Raw genomic sequence first — 27,397 nt, forward strand, 5'->3', positions numbered from 1 at the left:
CATATGTTTCATGGAATGTTAAATAGATGATGCTCGGATTGTGTACAGCCTCCAAAATTTAGTAACTTTTACTTTTAGGTATTTTACATATGCTAAGTGGTACGTAGAAATCTTTGCGAACAATTATAGCGATCATCTAGTGTTTCTGAAGTTTTAACCGTTTAGTAAGTTTACTATTCAAGCCACAGGCCTTTGAACCTATTGCAAAAGTCTTTGAATGTTATATTTATTAAACGCTATGAGGTAAATTTGCTCCTCAGAACTACTAGAAAACAAACATAGGACAGTGCACCTTATAAATCAGTATGTCTAAAACTGCGAGAACTGTAAGTTCCGCACTGTGGTTTTCCAGCTTAATGTAGTTTTTTGTACTGAATTTGACGCGTTATCATTGAGCAATAATATTTTCATCATGTGGATTCCGTTCTAGTTTCTTTGTATTTTGCGATTTATAACATACATTTACATTCACCTTTGTTAATTACCTCGTAAATAGACAATATAAAAGCGCTTTTAGAATAGAATAGGAATGTTAAAACTGAAACAAATAAATAAAATACATAGCATAAAGCGCTACGATATTTTGCAACGTAAAGAAGATATGATTTTTGTTCCTTTCTGAATATACCCAATAATTAACTACTCTCTGCATTCTCCGTAAATGATGATATACATATATTTGGAGCAGTCTTTTAAAGTTGACAAAACAAAGTGGTTATTTATTGTATTTTTATTTTTGCTGACCTTTGGCTTATTAGCCAGAAATCTTGTAATCGCTTAGATGAAGATTTATGCATGCTACTGCCTAAGCTTTTTTAATTCGAAAGTACTCGAAGATTGCATCCAAACTTGCGGTCTCTAAACTGAAATGTTTCGAATTTTACGTCCGGTATCACCGTTTAGCATTCCATCAGACGGGTGGCTTTCAGCACGAAACGTGTTCACGCTCGAATTCGAACCTAGACTACCGCGTGTCTCCCAACTTTAGCAGGTGAGGAGGCTTTAGTAGTGAGCAACATCGCATGTTCCGGTGAGCACTATGTCCTCACCGGAACATGCGGTGTCCAAAAAAAAACTACTTAACATTATTGCTTTTTTTCCGCAGAATCGCAGTCAAGGAAAACCGAGTTCCACAATAGAAACCCTTCAAATAGCAAAATGCATTGAAGTTTTATAACACAATGAAAATAGACTATTTTGGTCGTTTGTTCATTCACCCAAGGAAAATTATTACAAAGCATTTTCTCTGTGGGGAGTACAGCCGCTGGCTGTTATGACATAGTAATTACGATTAATGCAAAATAATAAAACGTATTTCTTACACTAGCAAAAGTCCTGCACTTATATATTTTACGTGCATACTACAAAAACAGCTAGATATAGTCATTTTGCAAATTTGTCTTCCCATGTACACTATATAACGGGACGTAGTTATTCTCACTTGATTTAAATTATACAAAACAATCATTATGTTTTCCTTTAAAAATTATGGTTTAACGATATATTTCTGTAGGAGTACTTTAGCTGGTGTAACTGATAACATATAATATGTATTTATGAATAAATACACGTCTACGACTATATATGCAAGCGCAAAACGGGTGTGTGTGTAACACTCGTTTCTGCCAGCCAACGACAAAGATAAACAAGTCTTAGTTGTAGCTTAAGATAGTTGGCAATCAGACCGAAGCCACGAAGGTGTTCCTTGAACAAGTTCGGCTTAAGCAATGGGTTGACGAGAAGCGGCTTGCGAAAGAATGAAAATGGCCACTGGACTAACTCGTAAGGCAGGTGCGTAGGCATTTACAAGGAGTGTCCCGGCCTATACTAGTTGTTAAGAATAGCACGGGAGAAACCTGGGAGTTTCGAAGTAACTAGTGTTCTCTGGCTTGCCGGAACAGTCCTTTCGTCGCTACACGGAAGACGAGACACCTAGTGAATTGTGAATGCCAAAGGGTCTCTGCTAGATGGTTTGAATGCGGAGCTCTGAACCCAACTTTTATCGAAGAAAGATTTAACGAACAGTAAGATCAGTATGATAATTTTTTACCGTAACGAAAGCAATGCAGAGTTAGTTCAGGTGATGCTCGAGGGAGGAACTCGCGCTGGTGAATGTCCAGTATACGACAGTCTACGTCTATCACCACGGATCTCTACAGCGACGCCGACCTCGAGGCGCATAAGAAACTTTATCAGTGAACAATAAGGATTATTGTACTGCCTTACTGTCAGGTTTGAAAGTGGACGGCTTTTTCAGGCGGGGCACTCTCTATCTTGGCGGCCCAAAGGAAGAAAATATGGATCCATATGTGTCACTGCAGTCAGGTACCAGTATCATCTCACCTAGGTGCGGGAAACCGTTTGCTCTGCCCGTGTGTGTATTATTTTCCGGACACAAAACCTGGAGCTTGGCTTAAAGCACACATGCGTACGTACGCGGTTGTGACATATGCCTATTTGCGGAAGAAGGCCGCGAGTTTCTTTCAACTCCACCAGCGGATGTGGGAATACGCCGCCGAAAGAAGGTCAATCTCTCTAAGCAGTAAGAGCAGTCCTCCTTATTGCGAATACTACCAAGATATTTATGTCAGGATACCAGGAGGGCTTGGTTGTGTGGGCTTGTTGCCACGTGCTCGCGCTATCCATTCCGACGACCGAAGGTTGTAATTTTTGCATCGGTTATGAAAATAGCGTAGTTCCACTAAACACGCAAACAAAAAGCTCATGAGATCTAACCTGTGCAACGTTCGACTCTACTAGGCAATAGAAAGTATGCATGTTTTTGTGAATAAATACACATCAGTGACCGTATGAATTAATGACTGTATGTGGATTGTACATGGATTAAGAAGGATTATGAATGAATACGGCAGCAACTGTTTGAACGTTTCTGAATAAATAGATCGCAAAGGTTGCATAAGCGTTTGTGATTAAATACATGTCAACACAGAGCAAGTATTATAAAATGCTTGTCCTGTCGGCCGGCAAACTCACTGGGTTAACTGCAGCATTAATCAAATTCACTGGGCAAAGATTAACTCACGACAGACATTAACTGCAGTTCCTAAAACGTTTGAAGAAAAGTAGCTCATGTAATTTCCAGTCAAAGAATAATTATATGCAGCGTTCTTTGCTAGTTTTTTATATTCATGTTTTTATTCACCCTGTATGATAGCAATATCTGTTAACAGCTTTCTGAAATCTGGCAGTTTGTTCCCGCAATTTTTTAATTGTTAAGGGCTAATTAATCTAAAAACTAGATTTTTGATTTTTGAACAACATATTGAGCATAGCATCAACGATTTCATCCACCCTTTGATCACATCATAAATTGGGTAACTGCATAAATTTAATGGATGTGCATTGAACCATAGATCCTGAACTGAGCAGCGCGAACGTAGCAGAATAATGATTCCCATTATATAAATGCCTTCGATATTTTCACCCGTACGATGCTGATTGAATACCAATAACGTGCATAGAATATTTCTCGTTAAATTTTGGTTAGCTAATTTTAGAAAACAATTTAAATGCATGGAGTGTGACAGCTAGCGGAGTGAAATATGGGATCCAGTGAATAAACACAATTTTAAAATAAAATTTTTAGGCTTGTTTCTAGAGTATCATGTGCTATACATCCATTACTCCTATATGAGCTAATTCACATCACAAAAAATGAATGCACATCGATATCACAAAACGTATATTTGGGCATATGTTATCAAGTTTGCTACCCACTAAAACAGGAAGCTCCACTATAAAAATTTAAATAGCTCCTGTGACGATTCAGTCAGACTAAACACACTCGTCGCTGTGTAAATATGTATTTGGAGAGCTGTGTTCTACTGATTATGGTTCCGAATGGCGTTTAACTTGCTTGCTTTTTGCTTGTAGAGATGCGGAAGTTTTCCCTGGACCTTTCCGTTCAAAGCGACGACCAAAAAATTATGTTCTGCCGGTATCAACAAAAGGGTACCGTAGTGATTCGACGTCGCTAACGGTTCTACTTCCAATCGGATAGGTTGAAGTATTTATTGCCGACATCACCAATGTAAAAATTCGACCTATACGATGAACTCAACAGCAGCAGGTAGGTGAATCCAAGACGCGTAAGCGGAACACATCTAAATAAAATACTTTTCATGGCAAGCTAACCAGTGCAGTAAAGTTATGTCATATCTTGAACTCAAATCTGTCTCTTCCGCCCATCTCCATGTGACGTCTTAGAAGTTTGCCTTCGCTGTCATTAGTTCGCTGATATTCAAGGTCGCTTACGTAGCTTACTTACACTCCTGAATGGATGAGTAAATAGTGGTCTTCATCCGTTGAAGTAAGCTCCCATCTAAGTCAACGTCTTTAAATACTACCTAGCACGTCCCTTACAATCGGTAACCATCCCCTCACTACATTTTGCCGTCATTGATGGTAAGAAAGGCACCAATCAGGTGATTGCTTTAACAAATAATGAAATACAATCGAAATGTCTGAATAATAAAATGGAGTGAAAAACGCCTATGTTGACTATGAATAGGAACAAAACAAGCAGCATATTTAGGTAAATTTGGGAGTCTACTAAAGTCTGGTAGAAAGAAATGACTTATGGCGTTGAAAGAAAAAAAATTTCGCGTTTTTTTGTGATTGTTTATCATAGTAGGTTCCGTATACATGCATAGTGGAAATAAAGCGTGAATAGCTTTTTTCCGAGACTGAATTCGAAGCGAAACATGAATTACTAGCGTCTAACAAAGGACAAATAGGATAAGGAAGGTAACGTTCAGCAGGCACATGCACAATACAACGAACAATAAAAGCCTAACTTGCATTACACGTTCGTTTACGAAAACAACTAAGTGCTAAATGATGAATACATTTTTACAAAATGCATGATTTCAGAGTCACACCAAAACTTAAAAAAATTTTAAAAAATACAGTGGATCCACCCGGTACTAAGGGAACAGTATTCATTAGAAAGATTTCATTTGTACAATCACTAGCAAACGCAATAATTAGCACAGCTACCTATAAGCATTATTAACCACCTACAGGTTGTTAAGAGAATCGATTCAAACATATCCAGGAGAAGATGCCGGTTCCACTGGTACACTTCAACTATGAGGAAAAACAGTACGTGACAGCCGTGCCGATAGACCAAAAAAGGTTATCACGTGATTGAGGGTAGAACCCAAACACATCCTTATGAGAAACACTGGCGGGCTAATTCAATAACAGGCATACTATTTTCAAAGGTTCATCTATACTATTGACTCGCTGATTAGGAGACATTAACCATCTTAATATTTACAATTCTGTCCAGCAAAAATATCTATGCAGCCGATAGCAATCACGAGCGGTTGAACAGCAGCCACATACAGTGTGGTCGCCGATCGTCCCCGCTTACGTACCCACGACTGCTGGGCAGGTTGATCCTACGCACGCATGTGAGAGAAAAGAAAGACATAACAAGTCAGTTAGACGATTCCACCAATTTAAAACTTTGTCGCTCACGTTTACTTCACATCTTTATTTAGCACTCACGATCTATTGTTAGTGCATATATCACGAAATCAAATTTGCTGATACAATTGCCATTACTACACCCGATCAAAACACGACACCTGCTTTCTGTATATTAGACATTCAGCTTAACCTGCATAAAACTAGGACACTTCTGAATATACACAGCATCGAAAATACCAAAAGGCATTACTATCGCTCACGTCGTCCTTAGCAAGCCATATCACGTTTATGTTATACTTTTCCTATAATATTTTGTTATTTATTTACTGGTCATACTTGAACTTAGGTTTCCAGCGGTAAGCCACATTGGTAGTTATATAAATATATCCCTGAGTTCAAGTTTAAAAGTGGTATTAGTATTTTCCGGCATTTGTGTACCCACTTACTGCTTCTTGGATAACTAGCAAAGCAGTGGATACCATTAGATGCATACAACAGATTAGTAAAGCACTTCAACTTCACTTGCTCAATAAAAATTGTACGTGACCAAAACTAATTTTTCTGCTGGAACCGTTCTCATGTCTGTGTATTTAACTACTGCTTAATCAGAGGTTTATCCAATTAAAAATTTGTTCAAGTATAATGAGATGTGATTCAAAAGTGAGTTGCTATTCACCGAACCCTAATAGATTGCCAATTAGTATATCCAGATTAGATAAGGTAGCTTAAAAAATGTTCGCCATAATTTGCTTTAAAGATGGGTATGACGTGAAGGCAAACCTTTAAGGAAAGGGCATGTTATTAGGAGATCGCAATAATTTGAGAGTTACGATCTTCGAGCGCTATTTTTAGGATTGCCTGTCTTATGCACATGATTAAATATATTTGCATTCATAGCTTGCAACAACCTTTGCAAATACACACGACATCTCAGTAAGTTCTATTTGGGAAACTAGTTTTTCCTTAGAAGTTAAAAAAACAAACTACGAGTAGGGACATCGTTCTATCATAGCGCCTGAAAATAACGTAAAAATATTTGACAGTAACTTCAGTGACATACAGACAGCGCGCTTCAAGTATGAATTGTAAAAATTAAGAAAAGCACCTAATGAAATATCAACTAAGTATATGAACTTGTGCCCATGGTTCGAAAATTTTGCCAGTAAGGTTCTACAATGTTCCTGTATAAATCACCTACAAAAGTATATGTATTCCTGGCAATCAGGTTGTACAAGAGCGGGATATGCCAATCTCGATAACTATTGCGCAACTGTCCGAAAAAGAGGACAATTAATTGTGTTTGCCTCTGTTGCTCAAGATTTCAACGCAGCACAGTTTGGGAAAAGGAATCACTTCATAATAGCGTTTACCGTAGATATGATAGCTTGAGCTTCAGCAATTTATGGAGACAGTATTCTCTAAAAATTACACTGCTATTGCCGGGTTAAAAAGGTATGGATACAACGAATGGCTTTTGTTAGCTAAGGATAACCTGTTACAGGGTATGTGGTGCCACACACGCTTGCACCTCATATCCACAAATTAAATTTCAGAGCATTCGAACGCGTGCTTTATATTTTTTTGCAAGCGCATAGAAATGTATGTCTTTCGGACATGTTTTGTTTTTTTTTGTGAAACGAAAACAGAATTCGAAAGAGCGTAAATACTTTTCATGTTAGCAATTAATTTAAGTTCGCACAAGTAATGTCAATGCTGTACAGGGCTTTTAAGTACTAGGCTACGTATTATTGTCAAGTGTAAAAGTGTTACCAACTGTTTTGCAATGGACAAAAAGCCTTGAGGACAAGACTTATTTAAACGACCTGCCACAGCAAACGCAAACGTAAAAATGGGAAAAGCAAAGGAACTCGTGCTAGGGAACGGTCGAAACTTCCCTAAGGAACTCGCAGAACACACACACATTTCGCACGAGTCATGTTGGACCATTTTGAAAGATCATTTGGTGGTAAGAAGGCGCGCAGCAAAGATTGTTGCGAAATTGTGAAGCACGTGCAGACCCGTCTGAAACTATTTAAGAAAATTTCATCGCACCTAAGAAGGCCAGGTTCACAAGTGATAAGACATATGTATATGGGTCGTATAATCGTCTGAGTATCGCTTCAAAGGACAGTTCAAGCAGTAGAAAACTGCAAGGTCCAGGTCAGAAACTGAACTTTTTCTCTTTTTCGACTGTCAGGGAGTATAATGGAACACTACGTAATGCTGTCGGCCAAAATAGGCCTGAATTCTGGATGAAAAATGAATTCTGTGAATGAATGAATTCTGTGGGTTTTTCACTACGGTAATATGCCACCTCTCACGTCGCAACTTCTGTCGCATTTTTTTGTGGAAGAACTCGGTGCCGCTGTTGCTTCAATCTTTGTGTTCATTAGTTCTACCATTCCCGCTGTAACTTTTCTTTTTCCGAAAGTTCAGAAAACACTTGAGACAAGTGAGAGTTGGACGACTGAAAAACGTGCAGTTAGTCCGCTGCCAAGTTCTTGATGCTTTTTTGACGATACTCTTTTACAAACGCAAAGTCACCCATTTGTATAACGTAAATAGTTAATAATAGGGCAAATGCTCATCAAAAGTGTAATTTTGTGACACACGTAATTAAATAGAGTATATCTCATACCTCCTATAAAAAGACCCATATATCCATTTGACCTAGTATTGCAAGGTGCGACAGTCCCACGTATTCTATGTATGCTCGTATACTATATGATAACAACGAAGTTATCTATGGCGTCCAGCAGGCTCATTTAGAAACTATTGTTTAAGGTAAAGGACATAGATATATTTTTTAATTTTTTACGTCCGCTGTTTGAACCATTAACCATAACCAAACGAGTCTTGGTGGATTTACGTAAGTTTTTCTCTAACAGGCCTATGAGGCTGCACGATCACAATATATCATAATAATTATTTGCCATCGCTAAAATTTGAACTAACGATGACCGTAGGATCATGGTTACCACAACAATGCACCCAAAAAGGTGCACATTAGCCACTCAGGCTACGCCGCCTTATAAACATATGCTAGTTTACTTTGTCTTAACTGAACAATGATTACGGGCTCACTTTGTATGCGTTTCACAGTAATAAACCCAATGTTAATAATTAAAATCCTTTGCTTCAACATTAATCAATTATACGAAAAATTACGTAATAACAACAAAGTTTCAACAATTACGTGAAACGGAACCTAAAAAATTCTAAAGTACACTGGGGCGATGTTGATCGTAAATCCACCAAGTTTTGGGATCCCTTTTCCGACCCGACGTATAGAACAACCTTAAGATACTCAAGCTTCGCGAGACATAGATGAACGTATTTACAAAGCTATGCTTGCAATTCATATAGCGCACACAAGCTATTATTTGTATACGCTTTTTATTCACTTAAATATCGCCTTCATTATCCGTCATGCGATTCAATAGATTTATTTATGTCGGCAAGGGTCGAAGATACTAATATTATTAAAACTATTTATTTCAAGAGAGTGCTAGCTAGCTATTGATTAAAAGGATATCGTGTGTCTAGCTGCCAATGCGTCTGTTTGCGTTTTTTTAAAGCGATTTGACTTCGAGGCAGCAGCGTATTGTATATATATTGGGCTTTTCCTCCAGATGCTGAAAATTGGCCTAGACTTTTACAAAACTTAACCATTAATTACAACATGTTGGAATCTTAGCTATTTCGTAGCCAACACTCGATGCACCGCCAGTAGCAATACCAGAATCCGGCTATCTTTGCCTTTCTAACTACCTGTAGCCAGAACACATATACGTCATTTTTTTAAGATTTTTATGAGAAAAACAAGGTAGCATTAACAGTACAGAGCAATTCAAAAATCTACTAGTGAACATAGGTTACGCTACATGATTTCGTTTTCACGCCTCCGTTAGTTAGCAAAGTGGAATTCGTAATTAAAATTCAGATATGAATTTATACACGCTCGCTCCGACAAGAGCAAGCAACACAAATAATTAAAGTATAAAAAAATTTTTCTGTTGCTAAATTTCTTATTTTGAGTATTACATGTGCATAAAAAGTTTCTACTTCTTTATTTCTAGTAATGAATAAATTCCAGATCTAAACTGGGAAAATAAAAATTTTATATTTGGTGGAATCATTGCATGAAATTGGAGTTCTCATATTTGTTCATGTTGTTGAATTCAATATTTATTCATTTACATAGGATTTGTTAAATAAATTCGTGAGGATTCATTATTATTGATGTTGGAAACAATGTCACACTAAATTGTTTTTCCCATTAGTACTCGCACCATAATTATAAATAATGTCCCGCGAAGTGGAGAAAAGCATTTAAGATATTGAGCAATTAATGCATTATATAGTATAATATATTATTATAGACGTATTATAGGCGTAACCGATCACAACCATTAGTTGAAGTGATTTGGTGACTCATCTTTATTTTAGTCTCATTTTAAGTCAGAAAAAATGTTTTTACTTAATTTGCTTTGCAACTTAATTTCAGAAGAAATCAGAGTCAATTTGATACAACCCTAATAGTAATGTGACCCTTACAAAACGTTACTTCTTAAAAACGATGTCACACACCACACAAACGGCGGCACAGTGCTAGCTACAGCACATCGTTATGAAAAACTAATTGATAACCTTCAACACAATTCAAAAGAGGAAAGGCTCTAGCTAAAAGTAGAAGTACGAGAATAAAATGTTAATATCCTAAAGGTTCTAATTGAGTTTACTTGAAAAACAGACAATATGAAAGGCTAGAGATAAATTTCTCTGATTAGGTATTCCATTTTTATGCACAATACTAATCAGCTCATATTTTACGAACCCACCGGGAGATCGAATTCCATATATCAGCCGCATAAACACTACTGAATTGGCGATTATGTAGGTGCACGAAGGTGGAATTTTTAAAAATAATTTTGAACGTAAAGTCGAACTTCATTCGGGCAAACTACTGGTATTTTAAGCTGATAATGATGTAATATAGGTTCATAAAATTATCTTGAGCCGCTACAGTTATTACCCATTTCATCGTTACCGAAATAGCACGGTAATAACTTAGAACTTTTTGCCGGTTCAATCAAATGTCTTTCGGATAAAAAATATAAAAACCATTTTTTATTTACCTGAATATCGACTGATACTATTAAGACTAAAAAAGGTCTTATGATTTGAGTGAGGACGATAAAAATATTGTAGCATTTACAGTGGTTGCGTGACGTCGAAATCTGACAAACCTGAACGCAAGGTGCTTTGAGATTGACACAAAGTCCATCGGGGTCCCTGCTATAATGATCTACGAGATCCTGTAGTGCACGGAATGTGGTCCTTCGAGCAATGAAAAATCCTCCTTCGTCTAGCTGACGGATACGGTAGTGCTTGACGGAATCACCGTCTCTTACTAAAATGAAATTAGAATATAAAGATTTCTTAATAATTACGCAATAAAACCTTGTTTATGATTGACTCATCGTAAGCGCCGATAACTTTTAGTATAAATTGAAGATAGAATTACTTATTAGTATTATGTAATGGTAACATCTCCGTTTATCACTCTGACGCAAAGCCTGTGAACGTAGGTGGCTAGTACGCTAGTAGTTATATTAAATCATCTAAAAAATGCTTAGTGTAAATGCAAAAAGCAAAACGTGTGACTAAAAATCGTGTGATTTTAAATAGTGAGTCAATTTCTTATCTCAAAGCATTTAGAACTTCGCTTACGTTTAATTGAAAAGTTACCACACTGAAGAATATTACTCCCCGTTACGAGATATTAACGAATAAACATAATTTTTAGCTGAACTAATTTTAGACAGCTTTTTTTAGAATACTACCAAAATCAACCAGAAGCTAGGATTTCAAATGGGTTCGTTTCGTCACTATGATGTCAACTTGTCCACACAGTGGACTAACAATTAACTAACGACTGAACAATGTTTTATTTACTAAGTGACAACGTCGCATTTTTTCTTCAAGGAGTCTTTTACCCGACCTATCGTAACACAACATTCACCCATTACAATGATAATTGTATTAAAAAATTGGGATTTTATCAAATGTCAGCGCAACTGAATTTAATATTTTCAAATGATGTATTCTACATTTTACCTGACAATGAATAGTCATTTCTTCGACTTTCTGAATCCCTAATCAGATAAGCTCCATGTTCGTTTTCCGGAGATAAAAGCTTTTTTTCTGCTTCGACTCTCTTAATTTTTCCGAAATACCACCTGAAAACGTAGAAAAACATCATGGCAATCAAGTGCTGAATCAGAGGCAATTTGCTAACTAAGTAAATAACAAGGGTATGCAATTGATTCTCTACTAGGCCATACTATGTAAACCACATATTCTAGCATGTATGCACAGACAGATCTTGTAGTGCTTCCAATGTTAGCACTGGCGTATGTTGTATAAGCGCCAAGCATGTTGTTTTAATCAACCTAATTAACTAAATATTAAGGTATCGAAAGTGAGTAACCGCCGTCGACATTGCCGACGCGCACAGCTCTGTCACAATGTGATAGTCTGTGTGCAAACCTTACGTCAAGAACCTTTAAAGGCAAGGGCTGAATACGAAAAATTTGGAGGAACGGAGCAAGATGGAGGGTCCTTGTATTTATCGCCTTTATATTGTTCGAATTTGTGTAGGAAAATAAATGTATCTCTATGCCTGCAGTCGAATCTAGGCCTTCGTATTCTTCCATTAAGTAAATACGCTACCATTACGCCACGGGGGAGTCGGCTATGGACGCCCACCAGGGTGCCTTTCCGTCTAGTACTCTACATGTTCGATACCACACATTAATGCCGCAAAGAACAGTTTTTTTGTTTTTCTACACAAACGAATCGTTCTTTTCAGACATGCAGTTTTTGCACTACAGTTTTCAAGCCGAACCAAGTCTAGCCTTCTTACAATTTTAAAGATTATTTGAGTATAAGCATATATACACGAACTGTATTCACTTCAGGCAATAAAACAGAGTTCACTAGCAACTTTCAGGTTCTGGTGTTACGATGTACACCTATCTTCGGTGTGGCAGTCAACAAACCATTAGCTGGAGCTTGCTGACACCAATTTAATAAAGCTTGAATTGCTGGATCATTTACTGTACTAGGTCAATCATTCTTCTTGCACCTTCAGCGCAGATATGCATGTGCAGAAATCTTGTTAAGCATATCCTTGAGGGGTAACATGTGTTGTTTTTATAAAAAAAGTGTGTAATTTGGTTAACATACAGTAATGAGAGAGCTTCTACAAACATTTAAGTGTCAAATCTGCCGGAATACAAAATTTAGCTTTCAAAGCTAAATGTTGTATAATATTGTGCTTAAATATTACGCAAGTCACTACACGTTTCCTACGCAGTTCAAGTTTTGGTGTCGACAGAGACAAACATTAGAATACGTTAGGATTTCCAGACTATTCGTAAAACGGCATTAAGAGCAGAACAGTCCGAAAGGATAACGTGAGTAGCAATTTGGCAATCCGAGACGACTAAAAACGTCTAGAAAGTCATGACTAGCAATAGACGGAACCGCGGACAAGCTACCAGTGATATTAGTAAGCCACAGAAGTACACACATTTGGCAGAAACATAAGGATGTATCGATTGATTCGGACAAATATTCCACCAACACTCCGTATTGATTACGCGCTTCTGGCGATGGGGAGCGACGTGGAACTAATGCTGCTTATCGAACCATCGTAGCATGCTTTGAAGCCAATAGTGGTTTCGCGTTATGGCTCGAAACATTCATTTAATAGGGGTGTGGTCACACTGAAAACGACTTGCAATAAAGTAGGCATTTCTTGACATTGTGTTGCTATTAGATGTTAACAAAAACCATTCTTTGAGGTCAACGATTTCCCAAAACTTTCTAAAATTTTGGAATGCTATACTGAAGCGCGCTTTGCATAAGAATTTTAATTACACTTTCCTTATTTTATATATTGATATACCTTTGTTCATGAAAAGACCACATCAGAAAACGCAAAGAATCGTAGCAGTTCGACGCTTGTTACCTTACAATCATAACTATCAAAAATCCAAATTGCACATCTAACGAACTGAAGGACCTACTGACAAGATAAACCTGCCAACTTAAGGGCTCTGACTTGGTGATTAATAGGCTCCAGATAATGAACATCAGCAATAATACAGTCAGAATAGCGGAACCAATATTGTAGATGCGCAGTCATGGAAATTTTTGTGTTTAGGGTTTGGCCTTACCTATAGTTACCTTCGATTATTTCAAAAACGCAGAGTAGTTAATAACTTGATTCAATTTGACAGTTGCGCTTTTAAGATTTTTTCAGTGATAATAAATGCGTATATAACCCCAAAAAACGATTTTCAGCTAAGACTTTAGGAAGAACAGGTTTCTCAATATTTTTTGTGCAGTAAAGAACTCAAACATGAGTATTCGTTGTTTTAAAAATATTTTTATCACTGCCAGTCATACATCATAGAACCCTAAGATAGTAAGTCCGACGCAAAACCAGTTGAGCCATGCTTTGCAGGTTTTGATGCATGCGTCACTAATAAATTTCTTTAATACACCCAAATAGAGGGTCTTTGGGCGAAAATTCGTGTTTTCTTTAAGCGAACTTACAGAATACTTGCATATACATATAACCGAATACAACAATATAAACGCACGACTCTGAAAGTGACTAAATTAAGGATTAAAGGTCTATTTTGACTAAACTTACAAAATCCGTATCACCCAAACTAATCCCCCTACGCTAGCGCTAGTATGGAAATGACACCTATCCACCAAAAAATTTATCAGTCGTAGCGTCTGGCGATAGCAGACTCCTCTTACGAGTAGTTTACCATAATTAAGATAATAGTGTCTCTAGGACTTGTTTTGTCTCCTGAAATACGCAGCAAATCGCGGAACCATTAAAAAATAGCAACAACACACGTTCCTACTAGCACTATTATTTTATTAGCATTTGTTATTGTTGAAGAATCGTTTATCAGTTATTATAAACGGAACTGATAAAGAAATAGGTCTTCTAAGAAATGCTAATTAGTAGCGCTCGAAATCATGCATGTTATTGAAATCTTCCAGTATTCATATTACCTCATATTAGCACAAAATTTGGTTTACGACGGCTGGCGTCTTAATGAGTATTGCTGATGCCATGAAACTTTACGAAAATACGTAATACAAAATATGAATAGGTAAATGTATGGAGAGTTTGTAATGCCTGGTGTAAAAACACGGCGGTGGTGTAAAAAAGATACAATCGATTTTGGGTTAAACATTTCGAAGCGAAACCGGATCAAACAAAAAGGAGCTCCTGCAAAATTATTAGACAACCATAAACTCACAAAATCGGTGCTTTAAAACAATAGTAGCACACAATCAAACGATCATAATTTACACCACGTACACGTCAACACAACTCTGTCTAAAAAAAGATTTACATACAAGCAATGTTGTTTGCACATGATAAAATTTTGCGTCTTTTTATATCTATCATGTATTTATGTTCGTCCTTTCAGACCAAAGTGCAACGGTACTTGAGCGGTGTATTTTTTCTTTTAATTTTGGAAAAAATAACCTTTGTCCCGAGGGACTTTTATTTTTCGACGCTACATATTACTGCACGTTACCTATTGACTACTGTAGTTACGTCCTTAATTACCACTTCGAATATGGTAGATAATAAGAACGGACTAAAACAGGAAAGTTAGCAAAATATTTAAGCTATGTCGTAATTAGTATCAAATTAACGTGTTATCCTCATTAAATTGAAAGACCAGATCCAATTTGTCTTCAGCAGGTTTTTTTATAAATTCATATCATTCGTGCGTAGGTTTCACTTGCGGGTACACTTTTGCTTAAGGCAGCAGCTTGCCAACTTATTTTTATGCTAGAAAATCACTACGTGGGGCGCTTGTTACGGCTGCCCCAGGTTCATTTATAAATGCGTTGTTTAAACACTGATTTAAAAAGTGCCTAGGGCTTATGTTAAATACGTGCATTGCAATCACAATATTGGTCCACTTAAGCAGATAATTTTGATAGTATTAATGACATTTATTCCTGAGATACTTTCTGTAATTTGAAAAATGTTTTTGTTTGATCTCAAACTTCAGCCCTATTACTATTGAACTAAAGGCTTACTGCCTACGGCGGTGTATGCAACTTGAATACACTACGAATAGGGAATGCAACTACACAATATGTTATGTTGCTAATAGTAATGATGAAATAGGTAAACACTTCTGAAATCGAAAAGCGTCATCTATTTGAAACAACCTTTTGTTGTAAGTAGAAAAAACTCGCAAGAAAATTCTTAGAGTTAAGTCCAGAACCTCAAAAAACTTCTTTGCCTGCTATAAAGCTGAGTTTAGTTATTGATACGAATTTCATAAAATTATTGGAACATAGGAGTCTCTGGCAAAATCTGGTTTTGTTAAGCACTTTAGGTTTTTAGATAGTTTATAGAACAGTTTCACATCAAAAACAATATTGTGAAATACCAAAGCTATTTTAACAATCGGTACCTTTTTATCTTTTTTTCACACGAACAACTCTCACCTAATTGTTCGCCGTATCTGCGTCAACTGTAAAGCTGTGTTTTCTTAACTGTAAATCAATTGTCTTTTCACCCCACTCGTTTCCAATGATAAAACTACATTTTCAAAATTGTAACTCAGCTCTGCCTACTCTCTCTTATGTTTTCCAAGGTTTAATCATTTATGTTCGTTTTCATTAATCACAACGTGAACGACCGATATGATGCCAGTATATGATTAGGTAATTGCATCAATTTCGATCGTTCATAGATAGACTTTGTCTCCGTTTCTTCGTGGCAACTTAGTGGATAACGTATTTGACTGTTCATCTTACGGACACGTTGTAATCTAGGTTTGGGCATAGACAGACCTCGTTTCGTGCTGGGAGCCAGCCCAGACTAATGACAATACCTGACGTAAAATTCAAAACGTAGGGGCCTTGTCCCCGTACCGTACAGTTGGTGCTAAATGTATCCCATGTTATCTTATTTTTCTGTCCAATTCGCTAGACGCCACTTCTTGCACACATGAGTCTTCTCATTGGAAAACACACAATTCTGGTATGAGGAAAGATATATCCGCAGCGGCTCAACCATTCATTATATGTGCAATAGATTTGTTTCATTTCATTCACAATAAAGGAAATGATGATTAAGGCAGCCACAACAAAATATTTCGCATCTCTTTATTTGGTTAAATATGAAAAAACTTTATATTTAATACTATAGGCCGCCACTATACAAAGACTAACAGACGAGTTTTGTGAAGAACAGTTCAAGCATTTCAAGTATTATGCTTCTGAGAAGGAGCAAACAGTTAATACTGCTTTTTTTTTTATGAATAGGCACTTCCAATATCATCTTGATATTGGCGTATGATAGACATCTAGGGAATGAGACCACACATTTCGTCCATTGCCTGCCAACCGTGTTTTAACTGATTGTATATGCGTCCAGTACATAATGTGTTAACAGAAAACACAGTTATTAAAGGTTCCAGTCCACAACAAGTGTAGTTAAATAATGAAACAAAGAACGAATTGGCAAAAAGATAGCTCAGTAATTTCTACGAGACAATTTTTTTTATTCAGACGAATTTTTGCAATAGTTTTACTAGTGAGACAAATGTATGAAAGCGTAAGCTACTTATGGCCTACAATGACATTCAACAAAATACAGTAATCTGCTTTACATACAGCAGTGACTATTATTTAAAAACTTCACTGTAGTTATGCTTTCGGTGGCATATCTCTTGAACCAACGACCCTTTACTGTTTAAATTAGAAGTTTAGTCGTCCAAGCCACCAGACAATATTTTTGTTGCTCTTACCCGTTCTTTTTTTAATTAATTTTTTTTAATATTTAGCATTCTTTTTTACATTTAATAATAAACCCAGCTTGTTCACCTACACTTTTTTATATTTATGAAACTATATAATTCAATGTCAAAGCAAGGGATAAATGAGCTGCAACAAATTTGCGTATGCAAAGGAACTCATTAGGGTTATTATACCAGCACCCTCACAAAACGTGTCATATAAATATGCTACACCTTTGTATAGGCATAATATATGTAAATAATATAGTTTTGTAATAACCCTTTGAAAGCCAGGTTGCAATATACGACTGCACAGTGCGTACCAATAATGTAACGTCGTATTTGGCACGTAAACAGCGCATAAGATTTACACAAAATAGGCCGACATTTGAAGTCGATCTAGAATTCGCACGTGACTGCATTTTTTAATACGAAACAAATGTGCATACATAAATGTATCTACCCAAGCCGGGTATATACACGTCTTACAAATAATAAAAGCAACTCATTTGCTAAACTGGCCAGTACATATATTTTTGGCTGGGTAATTCAACTTCCACTGGAGACTAGAGAAAATCTATAGCTCCGAAGGGCAGATGGATCCAAAAGCTTAACGCATTTTAGCCTTAAAGAAAAGCTCAACAAAAACAAAACGACCAAAATTTCTAATAGAATCAATTTATTAATAAAAAAATTCGTTGTTAACAGTTGACATACTCACCCGGTGTTTTTCACGAGCTCGAAAAAGTGAATATATTTTGTGCGCAGATATAAGAATAACTACTCAAACAACTCTGGTTTATTCACACACGCTGCTCCTAAGGTATGATCAATCAGCAATGGTCATTATGATTGTATTTGGGTTGTCAAAAAACATCTAACAATGACGCATCATCTTGCCATGCTGACACCTTTACTGCTCACTCGATAGAGATATTGTGTCCAAGGAAACCGACAACGACAAAGAATAAAGTGACGATATTACTAGGCCGGGCCAGACACTCAGAGTTCTGCCTACGAATATTTTATATTAGTACTACCTGCCATATCCACCTTAATAGTTATATTTAAGCTTTTCATTCATGTATAGTCAAATATTTGTTACACGAAATTTATTCATAATTTTGATATATCGGTCGACGCCGATGCGTAGAAATTTCTTTATTTCCAGGTTTTTTTCTCCATTAATAATTCCAGAAATCGCTGTTGTAGTTTAAATATATAGTGGAATCTAAATATTATTTTTAAAGTAGCAAAGAAGAATCTTATGTCTCTATATGATTCAATGTTCGATTAAATTCAATGAATTCAATGTGTCGAGATTTACCCGAAAAATTCACAGCAAAGCAGCATACCTTTTTGAGGAGGTATGTTTAATGTGCTGGCTACTAATAGATTCAGTTACTAAACATGGCGATAATGACGAAAGCGATAGAAACGAAAGGGAAAGAACAAAGGAGGATGAAGAAAGAGCAGCTCATCAGTGGGTGCGCCGGCTATTGTTTCTACCTCGGCCGTTGATATCGATAATATGGGTGGTGTAGCTCGCTTTCGTTTTAGATAATTCGCTGCGCCTGTTTCGGATACAAAACGCACTCAATATATACTTCGATTTCTACTGCGGCCGCGAATCACTAGTTTCACTAGCTGTGCGCAGTATTAAAATGCCCGAATATTGAACACCAGTAACTGCGTGACAACTTGTTCGTTGCTGGAATAATGATATTCTCAGAAGTCCTTCGACCACAATAATGAAACATGATTTTCGTTCGATAGGGAGATACGCCCATTTAACCTATTTAGCTGACACAGCACCTAATATTATTAAGGTTTTGTGCGTACTCCTTTGCTAACTACAACAATAAAAGGCATATGCACGACACTAATCATTACAAATGAGAGCATTCTGGATGCTTTTATTAACTACATAGTTCCGAAGCACATAAACAAAAATTTGGTTCGAAAAACATAATCATTCACACAGTCTTTTCTCCTTTAGAAAAATACAATGTTTTTTGTCGAGACAGTACTCAAAGCCTTTTCTTATTATCGGTGAACCTTAAATAAAGGCGTATCGACAGTGTGCTTTTTCTCCAGAACTTCGTTGTCATCTAGTTGTTCAATGAAGAAAATTTTAACTCGTTTTAAAACTTCAAATATAGATGTCCTTGATAATCAAAAGCACATTCGCGACACTTAATTCGCGTTTTTCCGATTTGAAAAAGCTGCTGGACCAACCTGTAATAATTATGTGGTGTAAACTTCATATTTTAGCCTCTTAGAACCAAAGGATGCAGAACCTAAAATCATGCGACTCCTATAAGGGTCATATAATGGCACTTCTGAACGAAAATAGTTGTCAAATAACTCGTGAATTGGCTAAGAAGATTAATTGCAGTTATGATTTTTGCGTTAATTTATAAGATTCTCTCATAAATTAAGGATACGGGCGCCATAGACTAAGTGGACGATTCAGCGAAACACGGCATCCCATTGTTTCCTAATATTTGGCGTACCAACGCAATAACAGATTTCAGCACAGATGTGTTGAGGGTGATAAGCGTTGGTACCTATACGACGATATGGGGCACAGTAAGGGACCCATAGTTCGGGCAAATACGTCTTAGTCCAAAGATAAGCCATATTTCTATCCTAAACAGACCACAATTTGCATTTAGTGAAACTGAAAGATTTTAAACAAGTTCTTTAAGATCAAACCTGTATCTGTCGCGGCAAAATTTTTTTGAAGTTTAAAGAAGGTCATGCAGAATGCCGGCGAGTGCATGATAAATTAATCTGCTACTAAAATTCGGTTCAATTCTTTAATGTTCCAACCTAATAGATAAACAGATCACGTTACTCATTATGTGCCATTAGATGTAGTGTGTAGCAAGACGTGCAAAGTGTTAGGACAAGATAGCGTAACTTACAGGTTAAAGAACAGCTATATTGATCTATATGTCTCCTTTTAATATGCATTTTATGATACAAAAATGACATCACGAAAATATAAAGGCCACCCGACAACAGCCTAAATTTCTTTATTGCTTCAGGTATACTGTAATGTCGTAAACATCTGAGCTTTGATTAACGAAGTACAATTGGTTAAAACTACAGAATCTGAGATGCTAACTACATCCTAGCATCTTCTAGTATGAGTTTACCTAAGCGAGTCAAAACATAAAAGCTCATTACATATCGCAACACAGTAAAAACACAATATGTTGGAACCGGAGGTTATGGTGATACAATTGCACATGTCAGCAATTTACATTATGGTACAAGGCTGTTACAAGCGAATCCAGCGAACTTTGAAACTATCAATCAAAGTCAAAAAATCAATACAAAAAAGAAAGAAAGGAATCAGAAGTTATACAACTTTTGAACTAGATGGGCTATAATGAGCATTTTTTAATGTGTTAAAGTACTATGCTTTAACTTGTCTCAGTTGCTCTCCTAGCCCCTGGGTAACTATATACTTGTTATTCGCGTTCTTATGTGTAATTGCTTTATCCATGGTTTCTCGAAATAAATCGATAGTGAGATATGCTTGCCCACCAGTTAACCTTTTTAGAATATGGACGCTCCATATTGACACAGACTTAGGTTGGGAGATTAAGCTACTTAAAGCCTATGTTGGATATTCCTCTGCTTAATCTAAGAATTAACTGAGACATGGCAATGAGGCCTGGTGATGTCAGCAAGTAAGCAGACTGCATGCTTTGGATTGTCGCGCCAACGGTCCATGTGTCTCTTGAAGAACTAAGAGAGTAAACCATTGCAAATACTATCATCACCTTTTGCCCAAATCTACTCGGAGACAAACTTAATATCTTTCGAGGGCGATGCCATTTTCTCGTTTGGTCCTTTTCAAGCTGGCGACTGAGATTAAACCATGTCTTATACATGGCGACCTTCATATGCTTCAGGCGGGTTTTTTGTTAACTTATGTTCCGAAAATTGCACGTGGAAAGCACTATATGCGTTTCCAACTAACCCGAAATCAATTCACGGGAGACTCGTTTCTTTATTTAGTTTCCGCATTTTCAGCATTTGGGTTATAATTATATATATAATAATAATACGTTATATGTATGTTATATAATAACACGTCACATGTAAAATGCCAGTTTTGGTCGACATAGCCCTTAAACTCCGTGCTCTGTTTTTATGAAAAGCTTCTTCAATTGCGGCACTACGTTCTTGTCCTTCGGGTTCCGATATTTAATCACCTCCTTGTTTTTCACAATTTCTGAACTTGAAACGTTTGCATAAGTCACATACTCTGCTTTCGCTTAAGGCCTTTTTGGCTCATGTCTTCACTGATTCCAATGAATCTCTGCAGCGCTAAAATTTCAGGGAACAAGAACTTCATCACTGAGCACTGATTTCCAAAACCGAAATATGATATTCCTTTTGAACGGATTTCTTCTCGAGTAATACCATCTGTTTTTACTTACAAATTTCTAAAAAACAGGAGAATTTACTAGCCAAACGTCGTCTGCAAGCAGCACGTAGTTCAAAAGTTAAATAACTTCACAGTCCCCCGAAGTTGCTTGTAATTTATTTATTCATTGTTTGTTACTTTATTGGTTTGTTTTCAAGGTACCTATTTTTGGTATGTTTGTCTATTGTGTTTTGATTTATTTTAAGTGATTTAAAAAATGAACTCCCAGCTAGTGTCTGCAGCGATTCATGCCATAGTGCACGCAGACAAAAACGTAAGCCAGCACCATGTTGACATCCACCTGTTAAGGAAATAAATGGTACACCATAACCTCGCATGAAATCTGTCTGTTAGAGTTCCAAGCGAATCAAGACTGTGATTACAGAAGCTTTAATCTACACATTAGCAACGACAAAAGCATACAAACATGAACCCTATGGTATTTCATGTCTGTACGTGTTTTCGTCTTGATACCGATCCTACAGTCACTTCTTTGCTTTTTTTCTTTTAAAGAAGATTTTCAGTTTCTATCCAGCGTTACTTCCTCGGCGAATGAGCAAACGCGGCAGGTTCCACGAGATAGCGTTTCAGCAGCCGTATTGCAGCTGGCATCCGGAAAGAGCCCGGCTCAAGGCGAGTTGGAAGACCCGTTCAATCGTTCGTATGTCCATTCGTCAAGCCCGACACTGCATCCTGTTCGTTCGCTTTGGCGACCCACTTCTACAACTGCAGAAGCGGCTTCAGTAACTACAGCAACGCTCTCTGAATTGAACTGCTGGTTCGCTAGTTGTCTTCAGCTACCACCAACAGACGGAATGCGGCAGAAACCAACGTAAAGACAGCGCAAACTACCCACGGCCCACAGTGACGTACCCACAAGCTAATAAGTGGTAATAACCCCTGGGATGTGGTCGCATCGGTGATTATTATTACTATTATTATACGCAAAAACTCGCAAAACATGTGTGCGAGAATGTCATTCAAAATTTACATGAGAAATCTACGTTTATATTTACTCACGTATATAAGCAAGCTCTTTAGAAATGGGATTAAACTAACACTTCCATTTGTAACAGATATAACAGAGGCTTTGTAGGAGTATACAATGACTGACTAGTAAAGAGGACTCTAACAAATTAAAGCACTAAAAGGGTGTAGCAATTGATGGTTACACGTTGTGGAAAAGTTGATCTTTGAGACTTGAAGACATGATGTATCTATAGCCATATTGTATTCCCAAAACTAGCCAGGAAGGTCACGTTTTGACACTTTCGGCTGAAGAATAATTTTTCAGGCTGTAGAAATGGCTGGAGACATTTAACTCTGTTAATCCTAAGATTCTAGCAAAATACCTAAATTCAGGTTCCTCAACTGGCCATTAACCCCACTGCCAATCGACAGTCTTGTCTTTGTCTACATGGTATGGTAGCTTCTGATAAAAAAATTAAATAAACAAAATCACGATTACTGATTTTCTCGAGCTTCTAATAACTATCGTAGCACCCTTAAAATGGCTTAATTCTTTGGCTTACAGCTAACATTTGCCAGCGCCAATTTTGTTAGGTGACTCATCGTAGAGGGGACCACAGAAAAAAATTTAACTAGATTTACAATAGTTTATGAAGTAAATTAGTACTTTAAAACATTTGTATACTAAAAATCACTAAATTTTACCTCGGGATCTAACCAATTATCTGCTTACCTATCTCGTCACTCTAAAACTATGTGTATAGCATTACGATTTCAGAAATCGCCATGTCTGTATATTATAATACACAAGCGGTTTTGCAGATCAAGAGCTTCTAGCTATATTTTTAGTTGTTCCACATGAGCAGATCATTAATGGAAAGTTGAACCATTACCTTTAAAAACCTAGCAAGCTGGAATCATGCGTCTTTGCGGAATCATAGTACCTTTAATAGCTAATTTGATTTTGTACGATCTAATAAAGAAATTTATGAAGCATATGTACAACAAGGCTTTTGTTCCTCAGAACAGATTCGTCGGGTTCACATCGCGCTCTTGTTATTAAGGAACCCTTTGGCCGAAACGACTCCTATATTGACATTAAATGTCTTATTTCTCTTTGCCATAAAAATATTTAGGGAACGTAATTCGCAACAGGTCTTGGAAATTAGCAGATATATTTATCTCTGTTAGTTCACCTAGTGAAAGTGGCAACCTGCCAAGGGTGGAAAGTCCCACTATCAAGAATATCATAGACGAAATGCTGCCTCGAGTTACTGTCGGTGTTGTTTGGTTATGTCGGTGTCAAGGAGTCACTATTTGTTTTGAAACATAGGATATTCAATCGAACTTGGCTATAATGGCTTTCTATAGTTACCGCTTGGAGAAAACCAGCCCCACAGTAAGAAGCGATTCCGTCGTAACAACTGCCCGTCAGTAGGGCTACCGGAACTATCAATGCCAATTGAAATGAACAGAAAGAATGAGGGCGAACGGCGCAGCTTTAGAGTTCATTAACAATGAAATGAAGATGTACTACGACGTCGTTTGCATTGGTCGATTTTATCAATATATCAATTTCAGTTCTTTGTAGTGTCGTAAAAGTACTGCTGGCTTATTGGTTGACCGACAGTATCATTGGATGGAGACGAAATATTTCGATGTATTCTGCGTTGCTAATCACGAGAACTCAACGATTAATCAATATTATTTTTTTGCGTTCAAAAATGAGAGCAACCGCTGTAATTAGAATTAAATGACCCGGGATATAGCAGCTAAATTTTCAACACAAACGGGAACTTCGAATGCCATTTGCTTCTCTGGTAAATCAACCAAGCTGTAGCACATACATGTATGACGGTATGTCATTCTTTTGCCTAGTGATGTGCGCATGTCACTATTACGTACCTGTTAATAGACATTTGTCACATCTTTGTTACTTTCTTTGGGATACGTTTTGCTCGAAAGAGAAGGCGTTAATATCCCGATTAAATATAGAACTTTTAAGAGCAAAATATTGACAGATTTCCAAAGGGAAATCGAGTTCAAAGAAATGAGGATAATCTGTTCTGTACATTTTTCGATGTACCCGCTATGAACCCAAAGTTCGTGTCCAACGTCGTGTAATTTGCGACCCTGTCCGAGGATGAATCAGCTCTGACGTGTTAATTCCATGTCCAATTACTATCCATCGTAATTACATATGTAGATAAAATCGTTTAGGTTTAAGCCAACAAAAATATGACAAGCCGCTTCGATCGTTTGATGGGAACAGCACAAATCTGTCTTTTTCATAAATAGCCATGGTTTCTTACACCAAGATTATTTCAACTTCCAGAAATAATTGTCCATCTTTGTGATCTCAGTATACGGCTTTCAAAAACCTAGGCTCATGCAGTGCCTCGCTGTCGAGTTTTGCGAAATTTATTCACTCAGCACATTGTTTACAATATAAAATAGTTCAAAATGTGCATATTTTTATGTGCGTATGACTTTCTGCTAAAAATACACGAAAGCCGAAATGTTTAAGCATATGGTACTTACGGTTCAGCCTCGATAGATTTGAGCTTAGCTACATAGTTCGAGGGTATGTATCCTTCGTGTTTCGTTGACTTGCTACGGGCAAACCACCAGTCGCCCTGTGTATCGTTCAGGATTTCGAGATGTTCGCCTTTCTTAAACGATAGGTCTTCATCAGTCCGAGCATCGTAATCGTATAAAGCCACAAATACTTTTGGAGCGGCGGACATTATACCAGGCGACCCATGGCCACCTTCTGAAGCATCATTAGGCATACCACCGCCGAGGGCAGCGTCCAGCGCCGGGTGTCCTGAGTGGATGCCTATATGTTGTCTTGGCTCCTGGCCGGTAGCCACAACAACACTTCCCACGGCAACCGGCACTCCGCCGACGCCCACCATTCCTACGCTGCTGACTGCAGGGCCCGTCTGGATAGGGCCATGTCCGCCACTTATAATCGGGTGAGGAGCTCCCATTACCTCTGAGCTTAAGGCGGTTTCGTCAGGCTTCGCCTTAACTCCCGAACGAGATTTGCTGAAGCAAGTGCCCATCGTGACAACGAAGAAGCAATAGCGTCAATAGGAGCAACGCGTCAACCTCCTTCTCTTGCTTCTTCTTGGTGAAGTCAACGTATATGTGTATATTTTTATTATACTCTATGCTATTACTTATTGTTTCTGAGGAGGGGGGCAGACGCAACCACTTGCGTCGTTGCACAGTTGCCTGAAAATCGATTGTGTATTTTTTATATGCCTGCACCAGCCCTACCGCCAGTATGTAAGTAAACTAGTTAGAAGTAGCAACATTAGCGTAGTTGTGAAAACAGCTAGATTGGTTGTGGCGATAAAATGGAGCGGCCTCTCTACTTCTCTTCTTACTGAACCGCACCCTATACAGGGGTACACAGTAGCTTAGGCGGAAGCAATAGACATCGATGCTGTGCACAAGCGCTGGTCCGGACCCTTGTGATCGGCACCAGAAGCGTTTAGAACAGGAATTGACAGCAAATTCATGAGTGAAAATCTTCCTATGATAATCACAGACCTTAATTTTCTTCGATTGTTTTGCCAGCTAACAACACACGGTAAGGTTAATCCTAGAAGTACCAGCTGTGCTATTACTATCACTGGTTGGCCGTACACATTCGAAAATCAAAAACTGGCACACACGAGCACGTAATTTTCGTATCCTGGGAGGCGAGAAAAGACAATTAGGAGCGGGAAATAGGGGTTAGGAAAAGGGGCACGCACTAAATTTCACATTCACTGCCTTGTCTAGTAGTACTAGGTAATCTCGTCGCCACCTTTTACCGAGTTTTTTTTCTAGCTTTATTAAACCGTATGCAGGAAAAAAACCAATTTGCAACGCCGCAGCTGAAGCGGAGGGCCCTAATTGTGGTCGATACAATGTTCTTCTTTCGCACTACCACTCACTCTTCACGTCATCCACTCCATACAATACGATGAGAACCAGGCAGCCTTTCGTCGACGATGGCTGTGGTCTAAGCAGGTGTTGGAACATGTATTCCAACATTCATACACAACTTGAACCTACAATGCGGCTTTTTCTGCCGCTCAGCCACCCCCGGCCATCACAAATTCCACCAGTTGTGGTGGTTCTCCCGTTAGGCAGGTACAATATATAGAATATAGTAAGGAAACGAAAATTTTGTTGACGGCTAGCCACAGTTGCAAACTCGCGTTGATTGGTAATGATTGTGCTAGCTGCTGCCCCTAAGCATCAGCCGCTAACTCATCGTTGTCGCTGCTGTAAGCCGTCGCACTGGTCCGGCCATCGCCCAGAGTTGCCTGAGTTCTTTTGAAAAATCCACCCGCTAGATCGGCTGTTTTTGGTTCGTACCACATGTGGCACTCACAGTACCACACATAAATGTGATGCGCGGCAATATCTAAGTCCCAAAATAGGCCGTCGAGAAATCAGAAGGAAAATTGAACCTAACAGGATCAACATTAGATTCGTTTGGCTCATCAAGGTTATGTCTGTTATATCTTCTGGCCTTTACCAATTACGTATCATGAAGATTCGAAAAAAATCCTCAAGCGGACTCAAAGGCATTCTATAGTAAGCATACTAAATGTAAAGCTTCCCGAAAGCCACTTTAAGAAATACTCGTAATATG

The 27,397-nt window shown here is 37.7% G+C and overlaps 2 protein-coding genes across 6 annotated transcripts in view; one reads left to right on the plus strand and one right to left on the minus strand.

Annotated features, from left to right (window-relative positions):
• Positions 1-27,085, minus strand: part of Src42A (Tyrosine-protein kinase Src42A) — a 35,189-nt gene extending 8,104 nt beyond the window's left edge. Inside the window, exons 1-5 of one of the 4 annotated variants that reach the window (XM_086971507.1) lie at positions 26,691-27,085; positions 25,282-25,980; positions 11,578-11,699; positions 10,707-10,870; positions 5,403-5,426 (exon numbers count right to left, since the gene is read on the minus strand). In XM_086971507.1, the coding sequence (XP_086827633.1) occupies positions 5,403-5,426; positions 10,707-10,870; positions 11,578-11,699; positions 25,282-25,808 (837 nt within the window). In that variant the 5' untranslated portion in view covers positions 25,809-25,980; positions 26,691-27,085. Of the gene's footprint in view, positions 1-5,402; positions 5,427-10,706; positions 10,871-11,577; positions 11,700-25,281 lie in introns of all 4 variants that reach the window. The other 3 variants (XM_086971506.1, XM_022846550.2, XM_022846552.2) reach the window with 3 other exon arrangements.
• On the plus strand, positions 517-23,245 carry LOC111267937 (uncharacterized). Of its 2 annotated transcripts, none has more exons than XR_002684921.2 (3): positions 517-2,660; positions 3,895-4,090; positions 10,678-10,765. XR_002684921.2 is itself a non-coding variant. In XM_086971508.1 (3 exons), exons 2-3 carry the CDS (start codon positions 4,072-4,074, stop codon positions 22,605-22,607), a joined length of 342 nt encoding a protein of 113 aa, XP_086827634.1. In that variant the 5' UTR covers positions 518-2,660; positions 3,895-4,071; the 3' UTR covers positions 22,608-23,245. The 2 variants fall into 2 exon arrangements, 1 of the variants encoding a protein (XP_086827634.1); XM_086971508.1 differs by lacking the exon at positions 10,678-10,765 and adding an exon at positions 22,285-23,245 and having other exon boundaries at positions 518-2,660.
• Positions 27,086-27,397: the final 312 nt, after the last annotated feature.

Source organism: Varroa jacobsoni, unplaced genomic scaffold (genome assembly GCF_002532875.2).
Source record: "Varroa jacobsoni isolate VJ856 unplaced genomic scaffold, vjacob_1.0 scaffold_1243, whole genome shotgun sequence".
NCBI lineage: Eukaryota > Metazoa > Arthropoda > Arachnida > Mesostigmata > Varroidae > Varroa > Varroa jacobsoni.